This window comes from Pogona vitticeps, chromosome ZW-PAR (assembly GCF_051106095.1).
Source record: "Pogona vitticeps strain Pit_001003342236 chromosome ZW-PAR, PviZW2.1, whole genome shotgun sequence".
Classification (NCBI taxonomy): Eukaryota; Metazoa; Chordata; class Lepidosauria; order Squamata; family Agamidae; genus Pogona; species Pogona vitticeps.
In genome coordinates this window covers 8,142,108-8,166,620 of record NC_135800.1, presented here as the reverse complement: position 1 = coordinate 8,166,620, position 24,513 = coordinate 8,142,108, and the positions used below count along the sequence as shown (strand labels likewise).

The 24,513-nt window shown below is 48.0% G+C and overlaps 1 protein-coding gene across 3 annotated transcripts in view; it reads right to left on the bottom strand.

The window, feature by feature from the left end:
* Positions 1-24,513, bottom strand: part of COL27A1 (collagen type XXVII alpha 1 chain) — a 134,160-nt gene that overhangs the window by 37,745 nt on the left and 71,902 nt on the right. For all 3 annotated transcript variants that reach the window (XM_078382699.1, XM_078382698.1, XM_072985015.2), the window contains exons 21-30: positions 23,574-23,627; positions 23,123-23,176; positions 19,575-19,619; positions 18,092-18,145; positions 15,182-15,226; positions 10,937-10,990; positions 10,021-10,074; positions 9,135-9,188; positions 8,806-8,859; positions 555-608 (exon numbers count right to left, since the gene is read on the bottom strand). In XM_078382699.1, coding sequence (XP_078238825.1) covers positions 555-608; positions 8,806-8,859; positions 9,135-9,188; positions 10,021-10,074; positions 10,937-10,990; positions 15,182-15,226; positions 18,092-18,145; positions 19,575-19,619; positions 23,123-23,176; positions 23,574-23,627 — 522 coding nt within the window. The remainder of the gene's footprint in view (positions 1-554; positions 609-8,805; positions 8,860-9,134; positions 9,189-10,020; positions 10,075-10,936; positions 10,991-15,181; positions 15,227-18,091; positions 18,146-19,574; positions 19,620-23,122; positions 23,177-23,573; positions 23,628-24,513) is intronic.

Below are 24,513 nucleotides of genomic sequence, written 5' to 3'. Positions count from 1 at the left end.
TTAAGGGGCCACAATGTTTTGTTTTTTGGGCTTTTTTGCTTTTATTTTGTATTGTGTTTCCTGTTGAAACATCAAGGAACAGATGTTTTCTCTGCCTACCTCACCCATTGACATCTAACTGGTCATTACAGGAATCAAACTGAGATTGATATTTCTTGGCCTCCTTCCTTCCTACTTTTTATTCTCCGTATGCCTTCCCTTTTGAATGTATATTCTGCATATGCATACTCTATTTGAACGTATATAGCCGGAGAGAAGGGACTAGCCTATTACTGATCTTTCTAAGCTTCTCCAGCAACAACTTCCAGTGAATGAGTTAACAATAAATTCTAGCAGGAAGCATTGTCTAAGCTCCTTCTCTAAAATGCAGTCTCTGTCATGAACCTGTGTTCAAACTAGCTAGTTAAAACAGATTTAATTTCTGCTTTGCACAGGTCTTTAAAAGCCTGGTTTTCTCTTTCCAGCGCAACTGGCAAGCTGCATGCCCACATGCGACATGGCAAAGTCCATGAACAAGGATGCTACGATTCATACCTCTTGAAAAGGGAACTCACCTTGGCGCCTCGTGACCCTGGTTCACCCACAAGTCCATCAGAACCTCGGGCACCCTGGAAGGGGGGGGACACAGAGAGAGAGAGAGAGAGAGAGACCCATGAATATATACCAAATACTTTAAAATAAAAGAGAAGGAGAATGTGAAATGGAGACAAAGGGAATGAACAGCAGGTGTCTCCCTTATGCCGCAGATGATGGAAATCCCCTCGTCATGAAAGAGAAGAGCACAAGGAGTTTTAAATCTGTGTTGTTTGTTGGATTTGTTGTTGTTTTTTTACAAAACCCTGTTGTTTTTTTTACAAAACAGAGAGGTGGCCAGCAGGCATCCCTACAGATGCCTCCGGACTCCAACTTCCATCAGTCCAGTGCTGGCTGGGGCTGATGGGAGTTACACTCTGACAAACATCTGTAAGGCCAGATGGTGCCCATCCCTCGGTCTTGACAGATGATGGAGGGAATTGTTGACTTATCCTGCAACGAAAAGAGAGGCTCTTCCCTCTTCTGTCTCCATTGAGACACCTCAACTGAACATCACACGGAAGTAAATTCTACAGCAAAAGTTTACAGCACTCACGATGCGGAATACTCATTACGATGATAATGATTGCAGAGGACAAGAAACTATAATAACACATAAGCAGAAAAAGAAAGAGACCAACACAAGTGCCTAATAGGGACCCACATGTTGGAGCGGGCGGGGTCTCAGCCTGAGCGGCACTCATGGGATGTAAATGGGATGAATGCGTAGCACATTGCTAACCCCTGGAACTCATAACCACTGGAGGTAGGGGTGGCTACCAACTTGGACACCTGTAAAAAAATGGTTAGACAAAGACATGGCACTTCAGACCATCCATGGCTACTAGTCCGGAGGAGAGCGAGACGTCCCCTCCGGTATCAGGGACAGGATCCGTCTGTATTTCCAACACTAGGGGAGGCAAGCATACGCTCATCCTGCGGGCACTGTTCCATAAGCAGTTACAGCCTCCTTTGGGCTGAGTCAGACCTTTGGTCAATCCACCCTATACTGCCAGCTCTGATAGGCAGCCACGGTTCTGCAGCATTTCAAGCAGGATTCTGACCAGCCCTAACCTGGAACTAATGGAGCTTAAACCCATGACTTTGTGTTTGCAAAGAAGAAGGTCCCACTCAGAATCCTGGTTCAGACGGGTCTTTGATCGCCTTCATTTTACCTTCCTAAGAATAAGTCCACATATACCCCTTTGAGAGTGCATGTCACGTTCCATGAGTCTCCTCTTAAAAACCTCCCATCCCCGGCAGCCTGCTGGAGTTCTAGCGCACCTGAGCGCTTCCCCCAACCTCGGTCGCAAGAAGCTGCTTGGCTCATTAGCGGACCACATCCTCTTCCTCATGCAGAACGTCAGGTTGCACCACGCAGGAGAAGGGAGGGTTCAGGCATCTAGCAAGTTGAGTTTGGCAAGGCATGGGCCTCCAGATGTTGCGACTCATCCACGTTCCTCAGCATAGGATAATGGGAGTCACACTCCAGCCACATCTGGAGGGCCATGTTTTGCCCGCCCAGATGTAAATTCTGAGTCTGCGGTTCTCGAGAAGCGGAGAGCGCTCAAGAAACGGAGGAAAAGGAAGTCACTGCGCAGCCCTGTCTATCCTCTGGCTCTGCTCTGCTCATAGAGGCTGGCTGTTGTTCATGCCGGCTTTGGAAGCAGGCTTTGGATCAGAGGCTGATTTCAAATGCACAAACTGGCCTGAAGAGGAGAAACTGGAGTGGGGGGCGGGAGAAGGAGAGAGAGAGAGAGACTGGGCCGGCAGCAAGGAAGTGGAAAGGGGTGCCGGACGGGGGAGAGAAGGAGGAGGGTCGGAGCCAAACCTGATAATCAAGATGCAAGCTTGAAGCCAATGGGGATGAGCGCCAGTATTTGGCCAAAAGTGACTGCAGTGTGAGTGGGAAAGACGGAGGGGGGGGGGAGGCTTTGCACAGAGCAGCAGTGTGATTGCATGTATGTGTATGGGGGTGTCTGTGCGAGAGAGAGAGGGAGAGACAAATTGCTAAAGCAAGCAAAATCTTGCCAAAGTTTAATAAGTAAGGCAGGAACAGCTGCTGGGCTCAGCCAAACTGATCATGGCTGCAGCGAAAGGAGATGAAAACGTGCAGGCCCCTATCCTGACGCGTTGCAGAAAGAGGATGCCTCCTCTCTTTATACGTTCATGACCTCCTTTGGCAGTTCGGTCCATCAGGTGGCCTGAAGTGGCCAGAGAAGGACAACCTTAAGAAACAGAAGAAGAGCCACATGGAATCAGATCTGTAGGTCGAGGGAAGACACGGCACCACCGTTTTAGGGAAGACCATCTTCCATTTGAAGGGCTGCCCAGTTCAAATATGATTTAAAGATAAAGAACCACAAGGTGGAATAACAAAGACCTTGACGTTGCCCCCATCATGCACCTCGGACAGAAGACTCAGCAGGACGTTCCCGGGTCATTCTTGAGACTATCTACCCACTCAAGTGACACGCGTTCTAATGAGGCCGAAATGATAATTTTTAAAAATTCCTATTCTACATCTTCACACCGTTTTATGCCTACCGGTGTCCTTGCTTGTCCTTTCGGTAAAGAGTGAGCGTCCAGGTCGGTGCAGTTCATGACTAAGGGTGAAGGAGATCATCATCCAAATATGTGGAAGATCCCCTTCAGGAAACTCACTTTAAACCGGGAATTGCTTTACAAAGCATTCCGGAGAACTGAAAAGCTTACACAATATTTTGTGAGCTTCAACTGGCCTACGAAAAAGAATTCCCGCAGTTTTGGAAATGATATTTTGAAATCCAGCCTATCTGATTTTCTGCACTCTGCCTGTACCAATCCTGGAGCAATGACTTAAGCAATCTTATATCTTCTGAATCATCACTTGGGAAAAAAAAATCCCCAGTTGGCCCAAGCTGACGTCCGTTGGGGAAGCTGATCTTTCACGCTCGCTTTGCCACCAGCGTAGCACATGGGCTTAATTCCATAGAGGCTCTGGCTTTTTGAGTCAAAAGCTACCCTGAACCCTCGCGGTTCGGGGCATGTGTTTAAAATTAATCCTTAGGATTAAAGCATTTTGCTGAAAACCCTGGATTCCCTGGAAAGAAAAGCTTTTGCGACGCAACTGATCTCCCACCTCCGTTCAAAAATGTTGCGGAAGGGGGCCTCGGCCAAATGAGAATTTAGTCCCATTCTTGTCACGAGAGGACTGCTTTATCTTTAAAGTTGGGGTTTTGTCTTTTTTCTGTACCAGTTGACAGCAGGTATCCCCCCCATGCCCCCCCCAAAAAAACCCGAGGATCTCCAAAAAGCGGCCACAATCAAATCCCCATTGTTCTCCCTCAATCAAAACCAGATTAGCTATTCATTGGACTTCAAAAACTGAAACGGCTAATGAAGCACCAAAGCAGGGCTCAGCAAAACCCACAAGCGTCTGGCAGGAAAGGCCCCATTCCTGCCTTTCCACTCTGATTTGAATTATGTTCTTGGATGTGGGATCAGAAACACAGGGCAGGCAGACTGGGAAGGGCAGAGACCGAAATCCCAGCGAGAGGCAGCTTGCCACTCCTCAGGAACAGAGCGACACCAAAAAGCTTGTTCGCAAGAGGTAATTAGCACAAGGGCAGGGAGAACAGAGCGGCTGGGTGTCTGGGACATGCTCCTTGATACGATGATGACGACACCACCGCCGTAGCAATTCCTCAGCTGATTTGGGGGCAGCAGGAAGGATCAGGCTCAACTAGTCAAGAAGTCAAATGCATGCAGGCACCTTCTTGAGCTCTTCCTACCACACTGGACACAACCAATCTGGTCAGAGTTCAGACGAGATCGGTTTGCTGCAAGTCAAAGCTGCATACATCCCGAGGCCGTCCTTGGGCCCGCTAAGAATAGCAGAGGGCCCTATCCGGTCAACCGCACTAAAATATAATTCAGACTTCAGTCCGACTGGCTTATGTCTACGGGAATTAGAAGGTGGTATCGCCTTGATCTTTGCCTCAGGCAGATAAATGACTTAGGACGGCCCAGTCTTGCTGGGGATGATGGGGGTTGTAGTCCAACACCTTGGGAGACTCGTGGACTTTTGAGCCCCTTGACTGCTGAGTTCCCAGACACTCTTGGATTGTCAAGTGTGAGAAAGAGCGACGCAAGCTGGGCATGTTGGCTCAGCTTTGCTCTGAACGAGCCAGGCTCAAGACAGCTTCTTTCTTAGTAGAGAAGAACAGGATGCCACTGAGTACATTAAAAAAACCAGGATCTGCACAAAGCACCATGGGTTTCTGAATCATGTCCACTGACATCTGTTTTTCCACCTGTCCCGTGCAACCACTGTTTTACTGTATTTCAACTTTTTGCTAACGAGTCAGCCCAAAAAAACAATGCTGTGAAGGAGGAGGGGGCATCAACTCCCTCTGGAATAACAGACCATCCTTTGCAGTAGGCAGTCATCAGCAGGACTGTGCTAACTAAGCTGTCAAGGTAACAATCCCCAAGAGAACAATGGAGGAAGATGTCCAAGGTCGAGCTCCAGCAGTTTGGAAGACTAAGAGCTCCACCCTTCTCAAAAGGGAAAGAGCAGGAGGCAGCTTGAGGGGGGAAAAGAAAAAAGAAAGAAAGAGGGAGAAAGAAAGAAAGACCAAAATGGACCACAGAGCATGGATAGCCTTACTTAAGAACTTCTGCTTTTTCCTAACACTTTAAAAATTCACACAAAATCTAACCAAGTATCTGAGAAGAAGAAGACTGTACACTTAGAACCACCGTCAGACGTAATGCTTTCCTCTGTGATGTCACTGTAATGACTGTTTTGGTAGTAGAGGGCACTTATCCCCGAGACAGATCAATAGTTTCATCTCTCCTAAAATTTAATGCCTCTGTACAGTATTTCCAAAGCAGCAGACCTGGGGCAACTGAGAAACTTGGGTGCTGCTTTGTTCCCCTTCAGCCTATCCCAAGACCTGGATGGGCATTCGCCCATCCCAAGGAAATTCAGAAACGGAAAATGGGAAGTCTGTCCTCCTGGAAGCCTCTGATTTACTCTGCAATCACTCCCCCTCCATTGTGCTTTTTCAACTGAAGATATGTGTTGTGTGGTTTTTTTGTTTTTTGTTTTAATCGGAGCAAGGCTCCTGGCTGCTCACTGTTCCATAGCAAGCAGACGGACTGCACCCAGCCATAACAGGCTTCAAGGGTGAGTACAATTCAGCTCCAGCCATTCCACCCCACCCATGCTCATGACTATAAATCACGTCCAATTGATATAGTGATGGGCTGAGAGAGGCAGCCTGGGGACTGGACCAGGCAGGATCAGCAAGGTGATGCCGAGCGTATCCCCCTTACACCATAAAAGCAGTCTGAGGCCTCTTTCAATGGCATGACTCCACCCAAAGGAATCTGGGACTTGTCGTTTCATGAAAGGCTGCTCCAGTTCCCCTGGAACCCTCTACTAAAGACTTCCGGGTGACCCTGCACAAGACCGGCTGCACCGTCGGAGCCATTGGACTGAAAATGGCGTCCGATGGCTGTAACTGTGTGTAGGCATCCTTCAGTCTCGAGAGACTATGGTATCGTGCTCTGTATGGAGGTCTTGGAACAGTGTCTTGTGTGGCTGAGAAGGCCAATTCGAGAGTGACCATCCCTTCCACATTGAAGACAAATACAATCTGTGCCCCGTCCAGCTCCCTGGTTTTGCTGCTTTTGTGACTTCCTCTTTGCCTCGGTCTGCTGTACAAGTGTCTCTTCAAATTGGGAGAGGCCATGATGCACCGCCTGCCTCCAGGCTGAACGCTCAGATGTCAAGGTTTCCCATCTGTTGAGGTCCATTCCTAAGGCCTTCAGATCCCGCTTGCAGATGTAATTGTAACGCAGCTGTGGTCTCCCTCGGGGGCGGCTTCCCTGCACTAATTCTCCATACAGGAGATCTTTTGGAATCCGACCATCAGCCGTTCTCACGGCTGTAACAGAGTGATGCAATTACACTCATTTGTCTCTTCAGCTGCAGGAGCTCTCTGGCAATAACCAGGTGACCTCATCTAATAGGAGCTTACAAAGAGATCAAGCGGACGGCCCCGAGGTCTTCCATTAGAGTCGTGGTTCCCAGCCTTGGAACTCCAAGGTGGTCTTGGACTACATCTCCCAGACATCACCAGCCAGCACAGTGAAGTCTCCAGGGAGTTTTAGTCCGAGAACATCTGGGGACCCAAGGTTGGGAACCACTGTGCGAGGCCATCAACTCCGCTGCAAAATCACGAGAGACGCAGCATCATGTTCAGGCACAGACTCCGAAAGTGGAAGGCTACCTATGGCTCTCGTCTACTTGTGATGGGGACTGAGGAACCCGCAGCAAGCTGGGAGGAGGGAGCTCTGCTGACTGTCTCGTAGCCAAAACGGGGTCACTAGAAGACCAAGGCACATATTGGCTTGCTCAGAGAAGCTACACTGATTGTAAAAGTAGATGGAAATGTTTGGAAAAAAGAGAAGTCAAGAAAAAAAAAGACAAGACGCTGGCCTAAATCCAAAGGCTAGTTCCAGCTAGAGTGGACCCACTGAGTCAACTGCTGAAGGATAAGTTAACACTTGTGTAAATCCTAATGAATCAACAGGTCTCCTCTCATGGAGACTGCCAGTGGATTCTACAGCAGCAGTTTCTGGGCATTTGAAGAATCAGAAAGAGCCATTTTCAGGAGAAAACTGAATTCATCCCTTATCCAGGTCCCAAATCAGGGCTTTGAAGTGGTCCGGTCCCCCCCCCCAAAAAAAGCAGAAAGATTCAAAACCCTTGTTCAGACATGTAAATCGCATAATGTGTCATTTGGCTTTTCAGTGATGATTTGGGCACAATTTTCATAGGCAGAAGAATCCACAGTTAACTCTCAGGTCTTCCAGAAATGCGCCGATCCTTAACCACCCAGCCTACAAACGATCTGGACCGATCTGAGGACCCAGCTTTCACTGAGCTAACATGAAAACTCCCGCTGGTCTTTCTAAACTCTTTAACTGCCTTATTTCCACCTCATTAAAATAGCATTTATATATATATATTTTAAAAGAGCACTTTCCCCAAATTAAATGGGTCTGACAGCTTCAGGAGGGAGGGCGGCCAGAAGGCCTATAACCACCGGCGCCGTTCCTCCCTCGCCGCCTCTGGCTTCGCTCAAGCTGCAGAAGAAGTGGAAGGCAAACGAGGGGAAACCCGGGGCACGTCGGAGAGTTTTTGGCCCAGGCGCAGCCCAATGCCACAGCGGCAGGGAAAGGCCTTCTGGAAATAACAGGCTTGGCTCAAAAGAAAAAAAAAAGGAAGAACAAGAAAAAAAATTATAAAGAGAGACAGAGAGAGGGAGGGAATGGAATTGCTGTTCCAGAACGGGATGCCGAAAGAAAGGGCCCGGGAGAGGCTTCCTCTCGGCTTCCTGTGCGGTGCGGCACCCTGGAGATTTACACGCCAATAAGTGCAAGATTAGTTCTGGCCCAAGAGAGACCATGCCGAAATTATTTTCCATTCATCTCCACTCAACAGGGTGGCCTCGCTGCATGTCATTTGTTCCCCTCATGCAAAATAGTGCCTTTAAACCTTCTCCAGCTATGAGAAACGGGGCGGTGATGGAATTCAGCATATGAGCGCTGCATGTCTCTGCGAAGGACACGGATGGGAAACAAACCCACCAGAGCCACGATCTTTGACAGCATCAGTCTGAGAACTTGTTACATCATCCAGAACACAGAAAGGTTGTTTTTGAGGTCTAAGGCGGCGCAGGTACCCCTAAGCGAGCATGGAAAACACAACAGCCAAGGACTCGAAAGCAGGTCTATGCCGCGTCAAGAACTGTTAATCCAAGGCAGCAAAAGGGAAACCCTGTTGGGGCCAAGGACTACGAGGCCCTCCCTGTGATGCTGAGCCCCAACTCCGGCTGTTGGCTAGGCTGGCTGGGGCTGAGAGGAGATGCCAGCTGACTCCTGGACCACAGATTCCTGAGCTCCGAAGGACGGCTGTCTTCCTCTTCCTCAGAGGAGGCAGCTGGCGCACTGGGCTCCACCACTGCCAGAAGCACACCTGGCTAAGACGCGCAACAGAGCCTCCTCGGTTGCAGCTACTCAGCAGCGAGTCACCCTGCCGGATGAAGCCTGTGCGTTTCGCATGTGGACCACCTTTAGGTGAATGATTTAACTCTTTTCAACCCGCCAGGCCTACAAATCTATCAGCCTTGATCTCCTTGCCCAGAAGCTCAAAGGGAAACAAGCTGAGCCACCTACCCGACGGCCTTTGGAGCCTCTCGTTCCCGGAGGGCCACGAATCCCAGCAGGGCCCTAGAAGAAGATCAGAAGGACGTTTAAGGGGAATGTTCCCATTTCTTCTGTTTCTTAAAATGCCGTTTCCACCCCTGTCCCGAGGAGAGGCCGCCCTGTTTGAACAGATAAGCCGAAGGCCCACCTCATAGTCTCGTGCTCTCAAAAACCAAGGGTTCGGTGGCAGTGCTGAGGGGAAGAGCGTTCCCCACCCTCACCAAACAAAATTCATCGTGATAGAAAGAGACAGCAGTGACTCTTGGGGGCCAGCTTGAAGGAAAGCAGGCTTTACGTACCGGTGGTCCAGGAGGGCCCTGCTCGCCAACTGCACCTGGTAGCCCCGGATGTCCCTACGAAACACAGAGGAACACCCATGAAATCCTGTGCCCGTTTACCCCACTTCTTACTTAAGCACAGTACAACCACAGTGACACGTTTCAAAGCGCATTCATTTATTCAAACAGTAACAACAAACTGTCCGCCTGATGCTGAAGTACTGTATTGCATGCGTGAGAGGAAGCGGTTTGGAGTCTCTGAAAGTTCACACAGAAATAAATCTGCTAGTCTTAGAGGCGACACAAGACTCTTGGGCCAATGGTGAAACCGTGTGTGCTGCCACTCTCCTGTCACCATGTGTGTGTGTGGCAGATGTGGTTACAAGCACCTCTAGCAATAATGGTCGTGGGACTCCGGTCAACAATCCAGTAGGTTCTTGGTGATCTACTCCAGGTCAAGGAGAGATCTCTTTTTTCTGAGTTATCTTCTATCCACACTTGCTCAATGGACTTTAAACAGTTAATGTGCGCACACGCACATGCACACACGCGCACACACACAGAGAGAGATATGCCATCTTTGCTGTGATAGCCTTCACTTTGGCAAATCAAGGAAAACTGTTTTCTCAGGCTTATAAACAGTGTGATTCCTGGAGCGAGGGTATGGTGTGTGGCCAGCACGCACTAAATCCCACCGGGTCACATAAGTGCTAAGACGTTGTAAGTTAGCTCAGACCAAGCCACCCGTCTTGACTTGGAAGGGTGAGGACCGGCTGCTGGAGAGGGAGGAGAAAGCATGGCAGGGGTCACCACCAGGAAGGTGCAAGTGGGAGCGAGAGAGACGAGGAGCGGACCCCTCGTTGGTCAGGCTGAGAAAGAGCAGAGAGGATGCAGACTTACTCCTTACCATCGACCCCTTGGCGCCTGGCGGTCCCGGTGGTCCGACTGCACCCCGGTCACCCTAGGGGGGAGACACACACACACACACAAAGCCAGGGTGAGAAATTTCAGTGAACAAACAGCCTGCCCGGAATCAGCAGAAGAGGCTTAAAAGGCAACGCCTTCCGGTCCAGAGGGGCACACGGCAGAGCCCCATCTCAGCACCCTGGCCGGTGCTTCGATGGGGTTGGCAGGAGAGGCGAGCCACCGAAGGGAGCCTGGAATCCTTGAGCAAAGCAGCTCATGGGCGGAAAAGCTCCCGGGGGGGGGGCCTTTCAGGGCTGCTCCAGCTCCTGCCAACGAACCGAGAAGGGAATGAGAATACTTTTGTTGAAGTTCTTTCTTAATTTATGTATTTGAATAAATAAAAGATGACATTTCAAATAAGTCTGAATAAATAAAGTTCTAGTTCATTCATTAGTTAGTTTCTACAACAAGATTCTCTCTCTCTCTCTCACTGAGCCCTCAAAGGAGCACGTTTTCTGTTTTAGAAAAAGGTAATTGTGGTTTAATGGAAAACCTATTTGCTTTGAGGAGTTCCGGAACCAGCCTTGGACCCTGGGGGGCACCCTCCATTCTCCTACAGGCTAGCCGTGGAAGAGAGAACACAGAACGGTGGCGAGGAGGTGGGACAGACTCTCCCGTATCACCAAAACTGGAAGAGGTCAACTGATCAGGAGAGCTCATGGTTCTTTGTCTTTCAACCAGAGGAGGAAGGCCTTTCGAGGCAGGTCACTCACAAAAAAAGAGAGGACTGTTCCCTGGCACCCTTTCAACCAGAGAGGAGGTTTTTTTTCATGCAGAGAAGGGATGGCTCCTGACAGTATTAAACCTAAATGTGCCCAATTTCTTACAGCTGGTCCAAAACAGCTGCCCTTCCTTACCTTCTCCCCGACTATTCCAGGTTCCCCTACTGGACCAAGGAAGCCCATCAGACCCTGAAAGAGAGAGAGAGAGGAGAAAACAAACAAAAGGAAAATGGATTTTCTGGTTTGTTTACTCCAGAGCAGCAAACAGAGCGAGCTTCTCCTCGCTGGATGAATGAGCTCGGCTTCCTTTGCCAACTGCCCAGAACTCTCCTTGCTGGCTACCAGGAAGGACACAACTGCTCCCAGACCCGGGAGTCTCTCGCTCTCTCTCTGCCACTTTAAGGCAGCTGGTCCTGCCTTAAAAACCGCAGTTGGGGCTTTTGAAGTTTGGGCGCCAGCAAGAGCCACAGCGCACACCAGAGCAGGAACAAATTACAGGCGAAGCCACAGCCAGAGGACAGAGGGAAGGCTGTGCTCAGGAGCGCTCTCCACCACCACCACCTCCTCCTCCTCCTGTTGCATCTACTCGGAAGGCGGCAATCTGAATAGGGATGCCAGAATCTCTCCATCTTGATTTTGCTGCCTAACTCAGAGCCCCCGCTGGTATTTATTTCTTGCTCCCTTTGCTTGGCATCAAATCGCATCGCATCCACCCCCACTTCACATACAGTTTTGTATCAGGTTGCAAGGATTTGCTTTTTGAGCTCCCAGTCAGTTGGGGAATTTTCCTCCCGTCAAAAGAACCCCCCCCCCAATATGAACCACAGCAAACGGATCATGCTTAGCTCCTGGATGTAAGACCAGCAGGGAATACCAGGGATGTCCAGTGAGGTCTGACTAAAACTATGCTGAGTGACAGCTGCCCGTGCAAATTGATAATACCAGGGTATATGGAACAAGGGTCTGACTCGGTATAAGACAGCTTTCTTTATTCCTGAAATTCAGGCCCATTTTGCTATGCACTTTTCACAGCCGGGGCTTTAAAAAGACATTTCTCCTAATGTGCTCATTTCATGTGATGAAAGCATGTTTGCACATATTTTTCAAATATATGCATTTCCAGCCATGCACATCTATTTGTGCATAATTCAAAAAGCAGAAAACAAAGAATTAGAAGAAAAGTATCAGATGCTCAGAGTTTCGTCCTGATAGGAAACCGAAAGGTACTTTTGAAATGCAGGCCAAAGAACAGGGTGACTTCATTAAAAATCTAAATAAGCTGGGAATTTTTTCCCCTTCTGTAGATATAAAAGCACAGGGCAGGGTGAAAGCATGACAGAATGCAGCTGTCGGGATCTTACTTCAATTTAAAGCCACTCTAATGAAAACAAAAGTAAATCATTAACATCTCGTGCAGGTATAACCTAGGGGAAAAGGTTGCCATCAGACATTAGGAACCAGAGCGTTGCCTTGAGAGTCATTTCAGGGGCTGGTCTTTCAGAATATTATAATGTGATGTATTCGTCATATTTCTACCCCTTTGGTGACCAACCTCCAGCCCTCTCTCTGGCTGTCCTTGTGGCAAAGGTCCTGAGGACCTTGTGGCAAAGAGGTGAGCCATGTGTATTCCCATGAGGTCTTGGGAAGGAAAAAAAGGGATATAGATGCAATTTAAAAAAACAAACCACTCTCCCCGGCTTCTGGAGAAAATCCCCAGCGGCGTGCAAATAGTTAATGTCCCAAGAACTGTGCTTTCAATGGGCGATCCCGTTTCCAAAGCTCAGTGCTCGCCCAGCAGCTCATGACGAAGAAGAAGGGGCAGGAGAAAGGAAGACATGTCTGGTTGTGTGACATTCCTCTTTTCCAATGACCTAATCAGTAAGGAAATGGACATGTTTCCAAAGGGACCTTCTTAGACAGAGAAGGAGCAAAAAATAGTTCTGCCTGGCTTTCCTGCGCTTGCATCAGGAGCCATCGGGAGAAGCCAGCTGTGTTTTTTTTAAGGGCAAACAGGACCAGTGTTTCCTGCTTGGAGCCTATGCCCAGAGTAGCTCAGGAGGAACATCGCCAGTATTCTGTCTTCAGCAGCATCTCGCATTCAGGATCAACAAGGGTGATATTTGACTATTCTTTATCTGCTGTAAAATTGCACTGCCGCCACCGCCACCCTGCCCATAATGTCCAGGAACATCCAGGGAAAATTAATGGGGGTCTGGTAGGGGAATTATATTTCCCAGAATCCCTCAGCATCTTGGATTTTGCAGAAGAGGGTGCTGCAGGGCAGTGCTACAAACAAACCAATTAAAAGTTAAGAGGAAAAGAAAAAGGGCTGTGTTGTTGCCAGGATTAATGGCATGACCAGCCCTCAAGAACCTCTTTTCCTTGGCTGTTTCTTAAAACTTATATTTCCTATTCACATGTACATCCTGGTATTACCCTGATGAGCTAAAGGCAATATACATAGATCTCCTCCTTTTATCCTGACAACAGCCCTGTGTGAGTGAACAAAAGACAGTCTTGCCCAGTGATTTTTATGGCTGGGTCAGAGCTTTGAAAAAATGTTAGAACTAGAATCTGAATTCCCTCAGGTCCCAATCAGCATTCTCACCGGTAAAAAAAAAATAAGGTAGGGACTGGACCTTTTTGCTCTTCTTATCTCTCTCCTTCCAGAATCTGAAAGTCATTGTGGTGTTTTGTTGTGGTGGTTTTTTGGTGGCTTTTTTTTTTAGCTTGGAGGCAACAGCCCTGAATACTGGTGCTGAGCTGCACTTATTTTCCCATATATTTCAACTTGAATGATCAGCTGTCACAATCTATACTGTTTATTTCCCATGATGTAAATGAAAGGAATCGAACCCAGGGATTCGAGTTTCAAGAAAAGAAATTCCAGTTAAACATTATGGGGGGGGGGAACTGTTCCTTCACAGGAAGGGTACCCCCTCAGCAGCAATTGTTAAACAGAGGTTGTATAGCCATCTGTTAGGGATACCTTTAGCTGTCCCTGACACTGGACTGGATTATCTTTGGTGAACCTCCCAACTCTACATTTCTATTCCTATGATACTATGAAACACAGTGGCACATTAAAACAGTCCCTGCCTGATTTCTCAGGCCAAAAATAAAAACCAGTGAAGTGGTGCCTCGCTAGACGATGATAATCCGTTCCACTGAAATCGCTGTCTATGGAAATCATTGTCTAGCGAAAAGCAAATCGTCGTCTAGCAAAAATCAGTTTGCAAACCAAGGACCAAACATTGTCCAGCAAAATTCCCCCACAGGAATCACTGTTTTGCGAATCGCTATGGCGATCGTAAAAAGTCAATGTCTAGCAAAAAAAAAAAAAAACCTGTCATGCGGGTTAACTATCTAGCGAGGCACCACTGTAAGGGTTTTGAAGAGGCAATCTATACACAACTCTAGACTAGAGCGTCAAGGGTGTGTATGTACAAGCCAGTAAAACAGAGTTGTACCCATGAACCAAGACATTTGCAGGAGAAACGGCCTCCAGGACAAGCCACAGAGCCATCAGCCAACGGCTAGGGTAGCCCACGGTCGGTCTCCCCAAGGCCGCCACAGGCAGTTCCGTGTGGTCAGCCTGGGAACGAGATGAGCATGTAGGAAGCTCTGAGGTTGCACAACACTTGGTCAGTTTGGGGTGGTTTTGGATCTGCCTGTAGACACCGCGAGCTCGGTTCTTTGTCTCCCTGCGGTTCACCCCCCCCCAGGCCTTCAGAGAAAGCACATTTTCTTCCACTTCTTCATAGGTTTCTCCACGGGATTACTGTCCGTGGTTACCAGCTAACAACGACAGAAGCCATGACGGTGCTTTCCAAAGGATGAGCGTGGGAAATCTGCATGCGGGCGCTCAAAAAAATTCATTTGGGCACGCTGGCACCGACCGATATTTACATTCCCAGCAACACAGCTGTGCATCAACACAACTCGATTTTCCTTGGGGCATACACCAATGTACCTCTTCTATTCCCACTAAGACGAGGGAATCACAGCTGTTGGTCCTAATTTGTTCGTCTCTGTGGCACCTCCCCACAGAACCGAGCCCTGCCGGAAGGTTTACTCTGCAGGCGTTCTTTTATTTGAGACACTGCTTTTTGATCCGTTTTGAGTCTGATCACGAGCCATTTTCGTACAGAGCTTGCCATGGGAAAAGTGGCATATAAATTATGCAGAACAAATGAATAACGGCGGAACGTCAGAAAGGGGACGCGCTCTAACACGAAGGATGTTTCCCAGTCTAATAAGACAGCCACAGTGATGGCCACCTTGGGCCAACCCTCCACTGCTAGGAGAAAAAAAAACTAATTTTACAAGAACCACAGTGTCACAAAGCAGTAAGGAGAATTAAAAACAGAAGGTATTTACCTGTTCGCCAACTTTTCCTGGTCTACCTCGATCCCCTGGTTCACCCTACATCACAGGAGAGAAACAGAGAGAGAAAGAGACAGAGACGGCAACGTTATCGCCACTTGCTGCAAAGCCACCAAAGGTTCAATAGGACATTCTTCCAACTGGTTACCTTCCTCCTCAAAAACAATTCTGTGAGATGGGTCCTGTGGCTCCCCTTTTACAGAAGGGGTGTAGGAACTACAGAATAATGGCCGGCACTTTGCTCTGTGTCAGAGGTCTCCTGGGAGTTATTTCTCCCTATGGACTCCCAAATTCTCATGTCCCGCAGCAAATCATATATAACCATCATCTTAGAAGGGCAGAGCAAGAAGGGTTTCTATGGAGCATCCAGTCCAGCCCCTGCCAAGGAGGCCCCGTGGGGGGGGGGAATCGAACCTCCAACCTCTGGCTCTGCAGCCAGAGACCCTAATCCGCTGAGCTCTCCATCGGTACGAAGACTATATACCTAAAAAGATTCTTCCTCTCCTTTACTCCCACCATCAATTCCCACCACTTAACTCTGCTGCGGCGATGGATTGCCTGGTTCCTGCTTATCTGGTCTTTACAGGAAGGATACGGAATGGCAATGCTTGAGCTGCCCCCCCACACACACACAAATACTTTTTTATAGTTTTCAAATGCACACATTTTCCATCCATTTTTAAGTGCGTGCTTTTAGAAAAAAAGCTTATCACAGGCTCGGAAATGGACAGATTTCTCGCCACACATTGAGTTCTCACATCGTGGTGGGAAGTGCCGTTTGAATAATCTCCTATTAAAAGGCAAACACAATGAATTTCTCACCCATTCTTTGAACAGGAAGGTTGAGGAAGCCTTTTTTATTCTGTAGAAATTCATCCGTATGGAGTGTGATTATCTGTCTGTCTACTGTATCTGCTGCAACCACACCTCCAAAGCTGAACTTCTGTTAATGAACGGATTCGTCTCAGACAGCTCTCTCATAGATTGTGCGTAGAACAATTACTAACCAAAGCAACTAGATCATCTTCAGCTGTGAGCACCGCACGCTCTTCCCACGGTTACATTATCAAGGGCCCAGCTTTTCTAGACAGTGTTGTCAGAGGCCACTTCACTCTGCAGCCAGATGGGTTTCCTCCATCATTACGGCGTGGCCGGACAGCACAACTAACACTAAAGAGAAGAGGACTGTTTGCAAAAGCAGAGGTGGGCGCATGCCAAGGACCCTCCATCAAGACTTTGCTGCAGGCCGAGGATACCCCTCTTCTCTTCTATGGCTTACAACACTAGGAATGTGTGGATCTGTGAAGCTCGGTTTTCCAAACATATTTACAGTATTTTTTGCACCATAAGACATACTTTTTTTCCCACAAAACAGGGGGGGGGGAGCGAAGAAAACAGATTATATTTTCCTGTTTTCTTCTCCTAAAAATTGGTGCATCTTATGGAAAGGTGTGTCTTATGGAGCGAAAAATACGGTATTCTTCCACCGCCAGGTTAATTCTATCTTTCTTCTGTCCTTCTGATCACCACTAAACCTCCAGAATGAGGAGGGAAGGCAGCTGGGGGGCCTGGCTCATGGCATGGACGGGCGGCCACCAAGGGAGTTTTTGAAGTGCTACTTCTTTTACTCATAGTTCAATGCACAGCACTTGTTTTGCAAGGAGGTACGCAGGTTCGATTCCCCGCATCTCCAGACAGGGCGAGGGCAAGGAGCGGATACTGCCTGAGATTCTAGAGAGCCACTGCTGCCAGTCAGAGTTGACACTACCAGGCTAGATGCATCCAGGGTAGCTTCCTCTATTCCATATGAACCGTCCCGATTGCTCATCCATATTTTGTGCATTTTTTTGGTCAAACATATACATTTTTGTTTGCATTTTTCCAATGTTGGCCTTTTTGTGTGCCAGCAGCCGTAGAGTAGAGCCAGTGGGTTCGCAATGGAGAGAGAACTGTTAGTGATCATAAAACCAAACGCCACTTACAAACCATGGTTTCTGTTTCTGAGGACCAGTTCTGCTTCTGGGGCACTAAATGTCTTTGAATGCCAGGAGCCAAACTAAACGCAGAGCCCGGACCAAGTTGTAAAGCATTCGGGAGCTGTAAAGGATCGGCCAATGGCCGGCTTTTCCAACAAGGTCTTGTGTTTGTTTTATGTTCTATACAAGTACCTATTTCCAGTTTGCACTTAATGAAAACATTAAAGAGGAGGAGAAGTGGAAGCCAGTCACGAACAAGGAAGGGAAAAAGTGCAGAAGACCTGGACACCTTTACTATGGAAAAGCACTCAATTAGCCATTAACTAGCTAAGAATTTACACAGGATCTCTGGCATGGCGCAAGGAAAAAAATCCCAGGGCATAAGCAGCTGAGTTTTCTCCTATGCCCTGCACCACAAGTACAGGCAGATGGACTTTTGCAGTTCATCCGTTTCAGGAGTTACATTTTGTTTCTGGGAGGGATGGGAGCTGGAGGGGTTGCGGGGGGGGGAACATGCCCTGGGATGGTTCCTTAGCCAATTAGTCAGTGGAAGGAGGAAGAGACGGGTGGCCAGCCGCTGTCATTTTCAGACAGAAACTCTGAGAGTGGCTCATGGAAAGAAAGATTTTTTTCAAAAAAAAAAAAAGATGGGGAGATTTTCAAAACAGGACTCTGTTGGTTAATAATAAAAAGCTGTGGTTTCCAAAAATATGCACCATCATTCTTTCTGCCACAGAAACCACAGTGAGTTGGAGTTTCCAGAGCAAAGAGCAAAAAGATGGATTTTTTTAAAAAAAACACAATATTAGTGGTAGAGAAGAAGAAAGAAGGAAAGAAAATTCAGCATGCTAGGCAGTGGGATTCCCCTGTATTTCAGGGGGAACCCTTTTTAGCTCTTTTCAAGATAGTGCAAAGCTGCTTCTCTTACCTTTAAACCATCAGGACCGGGTTTTCCTGGAAATCCCTTTCTGCCAATTGGACCCTTGGGTTTGGGGGGGAAAACAAAACACAACATCAGAACACAACATGATCATCGGTGGGAACCTGGGTGAAGCCTTGAGAGTGACAATTGGGGAAAGCTGTGACAAGGTGTGACCTGCACACCTCGGTTAAGTCTGCGCCTACTGTGGATGATGGGCAACGGCAAGATCCAAGTTCTCCTTTGTAGTTCTTGGTCTCTAAACCAGACTTGGACCGAACAGCCTTTCAAACAGAGGATGTCTTGAGCAAGAGGATAATATGCCGTTCTTTCAGTGAAGGACTGTTCTCCCTGGGCAAGAGCTATGGCCACCCTGGGGGCCAGAGGACTACGGCAGGATTCAAAAGGGTCTGCCTCTCCTTACAGAAGGCTTGTGTGGAAATCCTCAGGATCACTTAGGAACTTGGGCAAGGGGGGAAGAGGAAGGCCAGAAGCTGCTGGAAATTCTGTGCATCTCCTCGCAAAGAATTACGTATTTATCAAACTACCGTATTTTCCCGGGTATCAGACTATACTTTTGTCTAAAATCTTTAGACTAAAAATTGAGGTTCGTCTTATACACAGAAGTAAGGTGAGGAAAGAACAAAAACAAGTGGAGGGGAAAGCAGGGATCAAAGCGATCCTGAAGCACTTTGATCCCTTTCCCCCTACACTTGCTAATCCCCACTTAGATTTCTTAATTTTGGATTAGAAAAGTGGGGGAGCGTATTATATATGGGGGTGTCTTATATATGGAAAAATACGGTAATTTAGCCCTGTCTTCACGGCTACACAAACTCTCCAGGTTAAGAGCAGTAGGAACAACAAGAGAGCACAATGACAAAACATACAGACAGGCCCGAATCCTGTTGGGAGAAATCGCCAGTGGAATTGGGAGGGGGAAGGCAAGTGGTTTCCCTGGCACTGGGCAAGAGCAAGCGTGTCTTCTAGTCTGGCAGCAGCTGGTGCCGATCCTTGACATGCCTTAGCCATCCAGGTGCTGGGCTGTCATGGTACAGCCGAGGCGTGGGTTGCTCCAGCCTCTGTCTAGAGGCGCTTTGTGAGATCAAGATTGGGGGGGAAGGAAAGAGGCCTGATGCCCGCAGGTTTGGACGTACTGGGCAAAAATGGAGGTATTCTGGTAAGCAAGATCCTCACCAGCTACACAAAGCTTCTCAATCCTTTTTCAAAAGAAGCAACCAAAGATGAATGAGATGAGCTCAGACCCCTGAGCATGGTGGTGCGCTAGAAGTACTCTGCACATGCTTAATGTCACTTTCTTCACTGCTCCTGCAGACCATGTGAGCCCAGTCGGTCACATTATATTCTAGGCACCCCAGAAAAGGGAGGAACTAACGGAAACCATGGCTTAATCAGAGGCCGGAGGCAAGGCCATAAGGACCCCAGCCCAAAACATGCCTTCCCCCAGAAGAACAACCACCGTCCCTCTTACCTCTGCCCCAGGGATTCCGTGTGGTCCCACTGGCCCTTCATCGCCCTACGAAAACAGGGAGGGAAACGCTTCAGAAGCAGGACTGATCAGAGATGTTTGAGTTGCTCCATCTCAAGAGCTTTAAACAGTTCATTGATGGACAGTGTGTCAAGCAAGTACCCTAAAAGGGGGAGGGGTGGGGGGAATAATGGCCGGATGTCAACTGGGGGTCTCTGCTACAACAGTCCCATTGAAAGAAACGGGTCTTAAGCCAGCATTGAACAGGAAGTTCCATTCATGTCAATGGGTCTACTTCAATGGGACGATTAATAGGATTTAACCCAATGGCTGAAATCCAGTAGTACGTGGCGTACTTAAATGGGCCCATTGGATCAACAGGGATTTGGTGAGTCAACTCCTTTGTAAATTCCATGGATTCCGTGGGCCTGCTCTAGTTGGAAGTTGCCACTGGATTTCAGCCAATATCTTCTCCTGGTTTTTAAGTAACATTTTGATCTCTTTTAATGGGTGTCCTTTTAGATCCTTCGTAGGCAGAAATCCCAGGTCCTCTGGGGTATCTCCTTCCTTGCAACAAGTTGGTTATCTGACTCCTGTGACACAAGGAGAACCAGCAACTTTTACATCACCTCAATCAAAGCTATCTTGATGGAGACTGAGTAGGGATAAAGAGAGGTTACCTACCTGTAACCATGGTTCTTCTGGTGGTGCTCTGTGAATCCACACAATTGGGTTGTTCTGCGCCTGCGCAGGACGTCTTGGAAGTTTCTAGAGCTTAAAGACATGTGATTAGTAGGACGTTCCCCCGTGGAGCGCATGCTCCACCCTCCAAAGGTCCCCTCAGTTCCTGTAAGAATCCGCCACTGTCCAAGGCCTATATTAAGGACAACGTGATGGACAGAGGGGAGGATGGGCAAGATGTGTGGATTTACAGAGGACCACTAGAAGAACCATGGTTACAGGTAAGTAACCTTTCTTTCTTCTTCATGGACTCTGTGAATGCACACAATTGGGTGACTGAGAAGCTCACTAACCGGATGGTGGGACGTCACAGTAGAAAGGATGTAAAAATCGCTCTGCCAAAAGCAGCATCATTCTTCGCCCGGATATCGAGACAGTAGTGCCTCACAAAGGTCGATGGGTTAGACCATGTAGCTGCATGGCAGATGTGAGGAAGTTCTATTCCGCGCTGGAAGGCAGTAGAAGTTGACAGCACTCTGGTGGAATGAGCTCTTAAATGTTCAAGAGGTGTTTTGTCCATGAGCTGATATGCCAATGAGATAGTTTGGACAATACAGTGAGAGATAGTTTGAGGTGAAGCAGGGGCACCCTTATGAGGGCCACGAAAGCATAAGAAGAGCCTTTGGGTTACCGATGCAGACGGTTGTGATGGTGGAGGTGGAGAGACACTTGATATCAGGTGCTGTTCGATGTTGGGGGGGGGGGTGTTCCTTGTAGGTGGTGGTGACCTGGAGAGATGTATGATGTTGAGAGTGTCTGGAAGAGTGCTTAGCTCATTTGGGTTGTAGTAGAAAATCCGGTACCAGGAGAGTGCGTTTGAGAGCTGATTTCATAGGGATTTATGTATGGTGAGTTGATATTGGATACATCGTGGATGAACAATGTTGGTGTCATGACAGTAAAGGTGATATGGAATGCGAGTATCGGGGTGAAGAGGCATATCTCACCCTTCTTGGTTTGTCATAATAGACATGTTGAGTCTGGTCTTCATGATAGTAGGGGTCTTAGTGGTGGTACTGATCCCCACAGTCATCTCGAGTTGGGTATCGAGACAGTTCATGATAATAATAAATTTCCCTGCATGGAGGGGCACATTGGACTGGAGAAAGGTGTCGTCTCTTCACCTTGCGCTTGCGGGGAGACTATTCCAAACCAGAGACCTGAATAGGTATTGCCCATCCTGATGATTTAGGGCTTGAATGGGCCGAGGCCAGGCTGGAATGAACATCAGCCGGAGATAGGCCAGCACTCAGTGAAAGGCTGGTGATGGAAGCTGGGCCGTCTCTATCCAAAATTGAGCCAGGGGTGTCTCTAGATGACTCCTCAAGGATCAGTGATGGAGGCCCCAGTTGAGGTGGATCTATTTGAGTCAATTTCGTAGGTTTCTTAGTTTTCTTAGGTTTGATCTTATCCTTTTTTTTTCCCCTAGATGAGGCATCAGGATGAATTGGAGCTTTTGACGTAGACATCGAGCTCGATTTCGAAGCGGATTTCGAAAGGTCCTTTTGACGAGGTGATGGAGTTGTTGGGCTCGATATCGGGTGAGTGGTTTCTCGATGCTCTGGATGCGGAGCTGGAGATGTTGGTGGATCCATAGGGGCTGGACTGAGATACTTTTCCCAAAGGTAAAAGCGAAGTCTTTGTAGGCATAGTTTTAGAGCAGATCTTGTAAGCTTTTTACACTCAGGGCAGGAGTGTGTTTTGTGCTGTTCCTTAAGCAAAAAAGGCAACAGTCGTGACTGTCGGTAAGCGGCGTCTTATTTGTGCAAAGCACGCACTACTTGAAAGGCCCTGGGGGGCCATAAAAGGTTGGGGGAAAACGGAGGGAAAAGTGGTATTGGGGGTTGGGGGGAGAGGGAGAGAAAAAACGTGGGTAAAGAGAAAAAGGACTGAGGTAAATTGAAAAGGGGTAACTTACAGGGGAACGTCCAACAAAGATATGATTAAAATAAAAAATGAAAGAAATGATCGGAAGAATCAGTAAATAGGCGGTAAAAGATTTCAATAATCGCTCTAGTGTTTCGAAACAGGTCTAACCAAAACAGCAGCAAAAAGGAACTGAGGGGACCTTTGGAACATGTGCTCCACGGGGGAACGTCCTACTAATCACATGTCTTTAAGCTCTAGAAACTTCTGAGACGTCCTGTGCAGGAGCAGAACAACCCAATTGTGTGCATTCGCAGAGGCCACGAAGAAGAAACTGGCTATAAGTTCTGCAGCCATCGAAAAGATCACATTATTCCTGTTTAATTAGACCGCTGCCCCTCCTCCCCAAGAACAGCCCCAGCCTGGATAGTATACAGCCTAATGAAGTATGTGTATTGTTTATATACAATAATCCAAAACATCCAGGCACAATGTAACACTAAACAATCTCTGTGAATAAAATCCAATGGCAAACCCAAGTGGAATGGTCAAACCTTGGGTGACCCAGAGGTTCCTGGACTGCAACTCCCAGAAATCCTCGCCAACACAGCTTGTGGGGAAGGCTTCTGGGAAGTCTAGTCCAAGAGCACTTGGGTGACCCAAGGAGGGGAACCACTGGCCCAGATGAATAAAAGGCCTCACATCTTATGGTTGCTATAGTCACAGGCCAAATCCAATATGACACCCATGGACATGTGGGATAGTGGGTTTTGCAGCCCCTCCAAAGCGGGCCTCTGAATGGCGGAAGCAGTGGAGAAAGGAGATGGAAAGCCTCCTGCTTCTGAGGCACTCCACAGCATGCCCGAGCCAAAGTCTGATGCCGGATCCTGCCCGAAGTGACAAGGAAGATAGAGGGAATGGTCCGGAGATGGCTGGTGTCTTACCTCTTGGCCAGGTCGCCCTGGAGGGCCAGGTACACCCCGTGCCCCTGGTTTTCCCTGCAATGGACGAGAAAGGGTTCAAGGCTGAGAACCAAAGAGCGACACGCCAGGACCGAGGGCCGATTGATATGCACAGAGCGGGAGGCGCTTGCCAACACGTGCTGCTCTGGGACAAGGTCCAATGTCAATTTCAGTTGCAGAAGCAGGCGAGGGGGACCAGCGGAGAGGAAAAGGAAAGCCGACGCCAGCTCCTGGAAGCCTCCAAGATCAACATATCCTAGAAGCCAGCACTTTGGCCAGAATTACCAAGGAAGATCTCCAAGATTGTGCGCACTCTCTCTCTCTCTCTCTCTCTCCCTTCGCCCCCCCCCACAAGTCTTTCTTTGGCTCTTTTATTTTCATTGGCTCTTGTCAACTCAACAACCAAGTGACAGGGTTTTGCAGCTCCACACACCTTCATGCCTTCGGGGCCGTTTTGTCCTGGTGGGCCGATGTCTCCCGGAAAGCCCTAGACAGCATCAAAGGAGAGGAAGTTACGTGAGCAAAGTCCTCAAGGCAAGACATTTCATGTTCCAAGTCTTGGGAGAAAGAAAGAGGCCACTGGGTCTGTTACATGCTTTTGAACTGCTAGGTTGGCAGGAGCTGGGACAAGCAACAGGAGCTCACTCCGTCATGTGGATTTGATCTTACGACGGCTGGTCTTCCGACCTTGCAGCCCAGAGGCTTCTACAGTTTAACCCGCAGAGCCACCACGTCCCTTTCCATACCACCTTACGCCTATGTTAAGCCTAAGCTATTTTTTAAAACCCATAAACTGCAGAAGAAAATCCAGTCCTGCCTCAGTCATATCTCAGTTTAAAATTCTGGCACGTGACATTTGAAAATTTACTTGGTGGTCGGTTTAGAAAGTTACACGGTGCTATTACTTGTTACTTCTTACCCCAATGAGTAACGCATGCTAGTCATTACAAATTAAACACTGTACTTTTATCTATCTTTTAATTCTTATCTCTTAAAATACACTGAGAAATATAACCATGGGCCAGCCCCCTCCCCAAATAAGACTTTATTAGGCAAAAAAGTAGCAACCTTTTGCGGTATCACAATCTTTATTTTATTTTATTTTATTTTTAAGTAGGAGGGTTGGAAACGTGGTGAACCAGCGTGGCTCCTCCATGGGGGGAAAGGCAGCATATAAATAAAATAAAGAAAGAAAAACGTTGCATCCATTGTTCAGTCTACAAGGTAATGCTAACGTGCGACACTTATGCTCTCTCTAAATTAGGGGGTCTGATTGAAAGTCTCCAACAGAGAAGCAAGTTAAGGGTCCCCAACTCTTTCTCTCAGGACTGTGTGTCTCCTTGTGTGGCTCCAGCTTGTACTGAAGGCTGGCT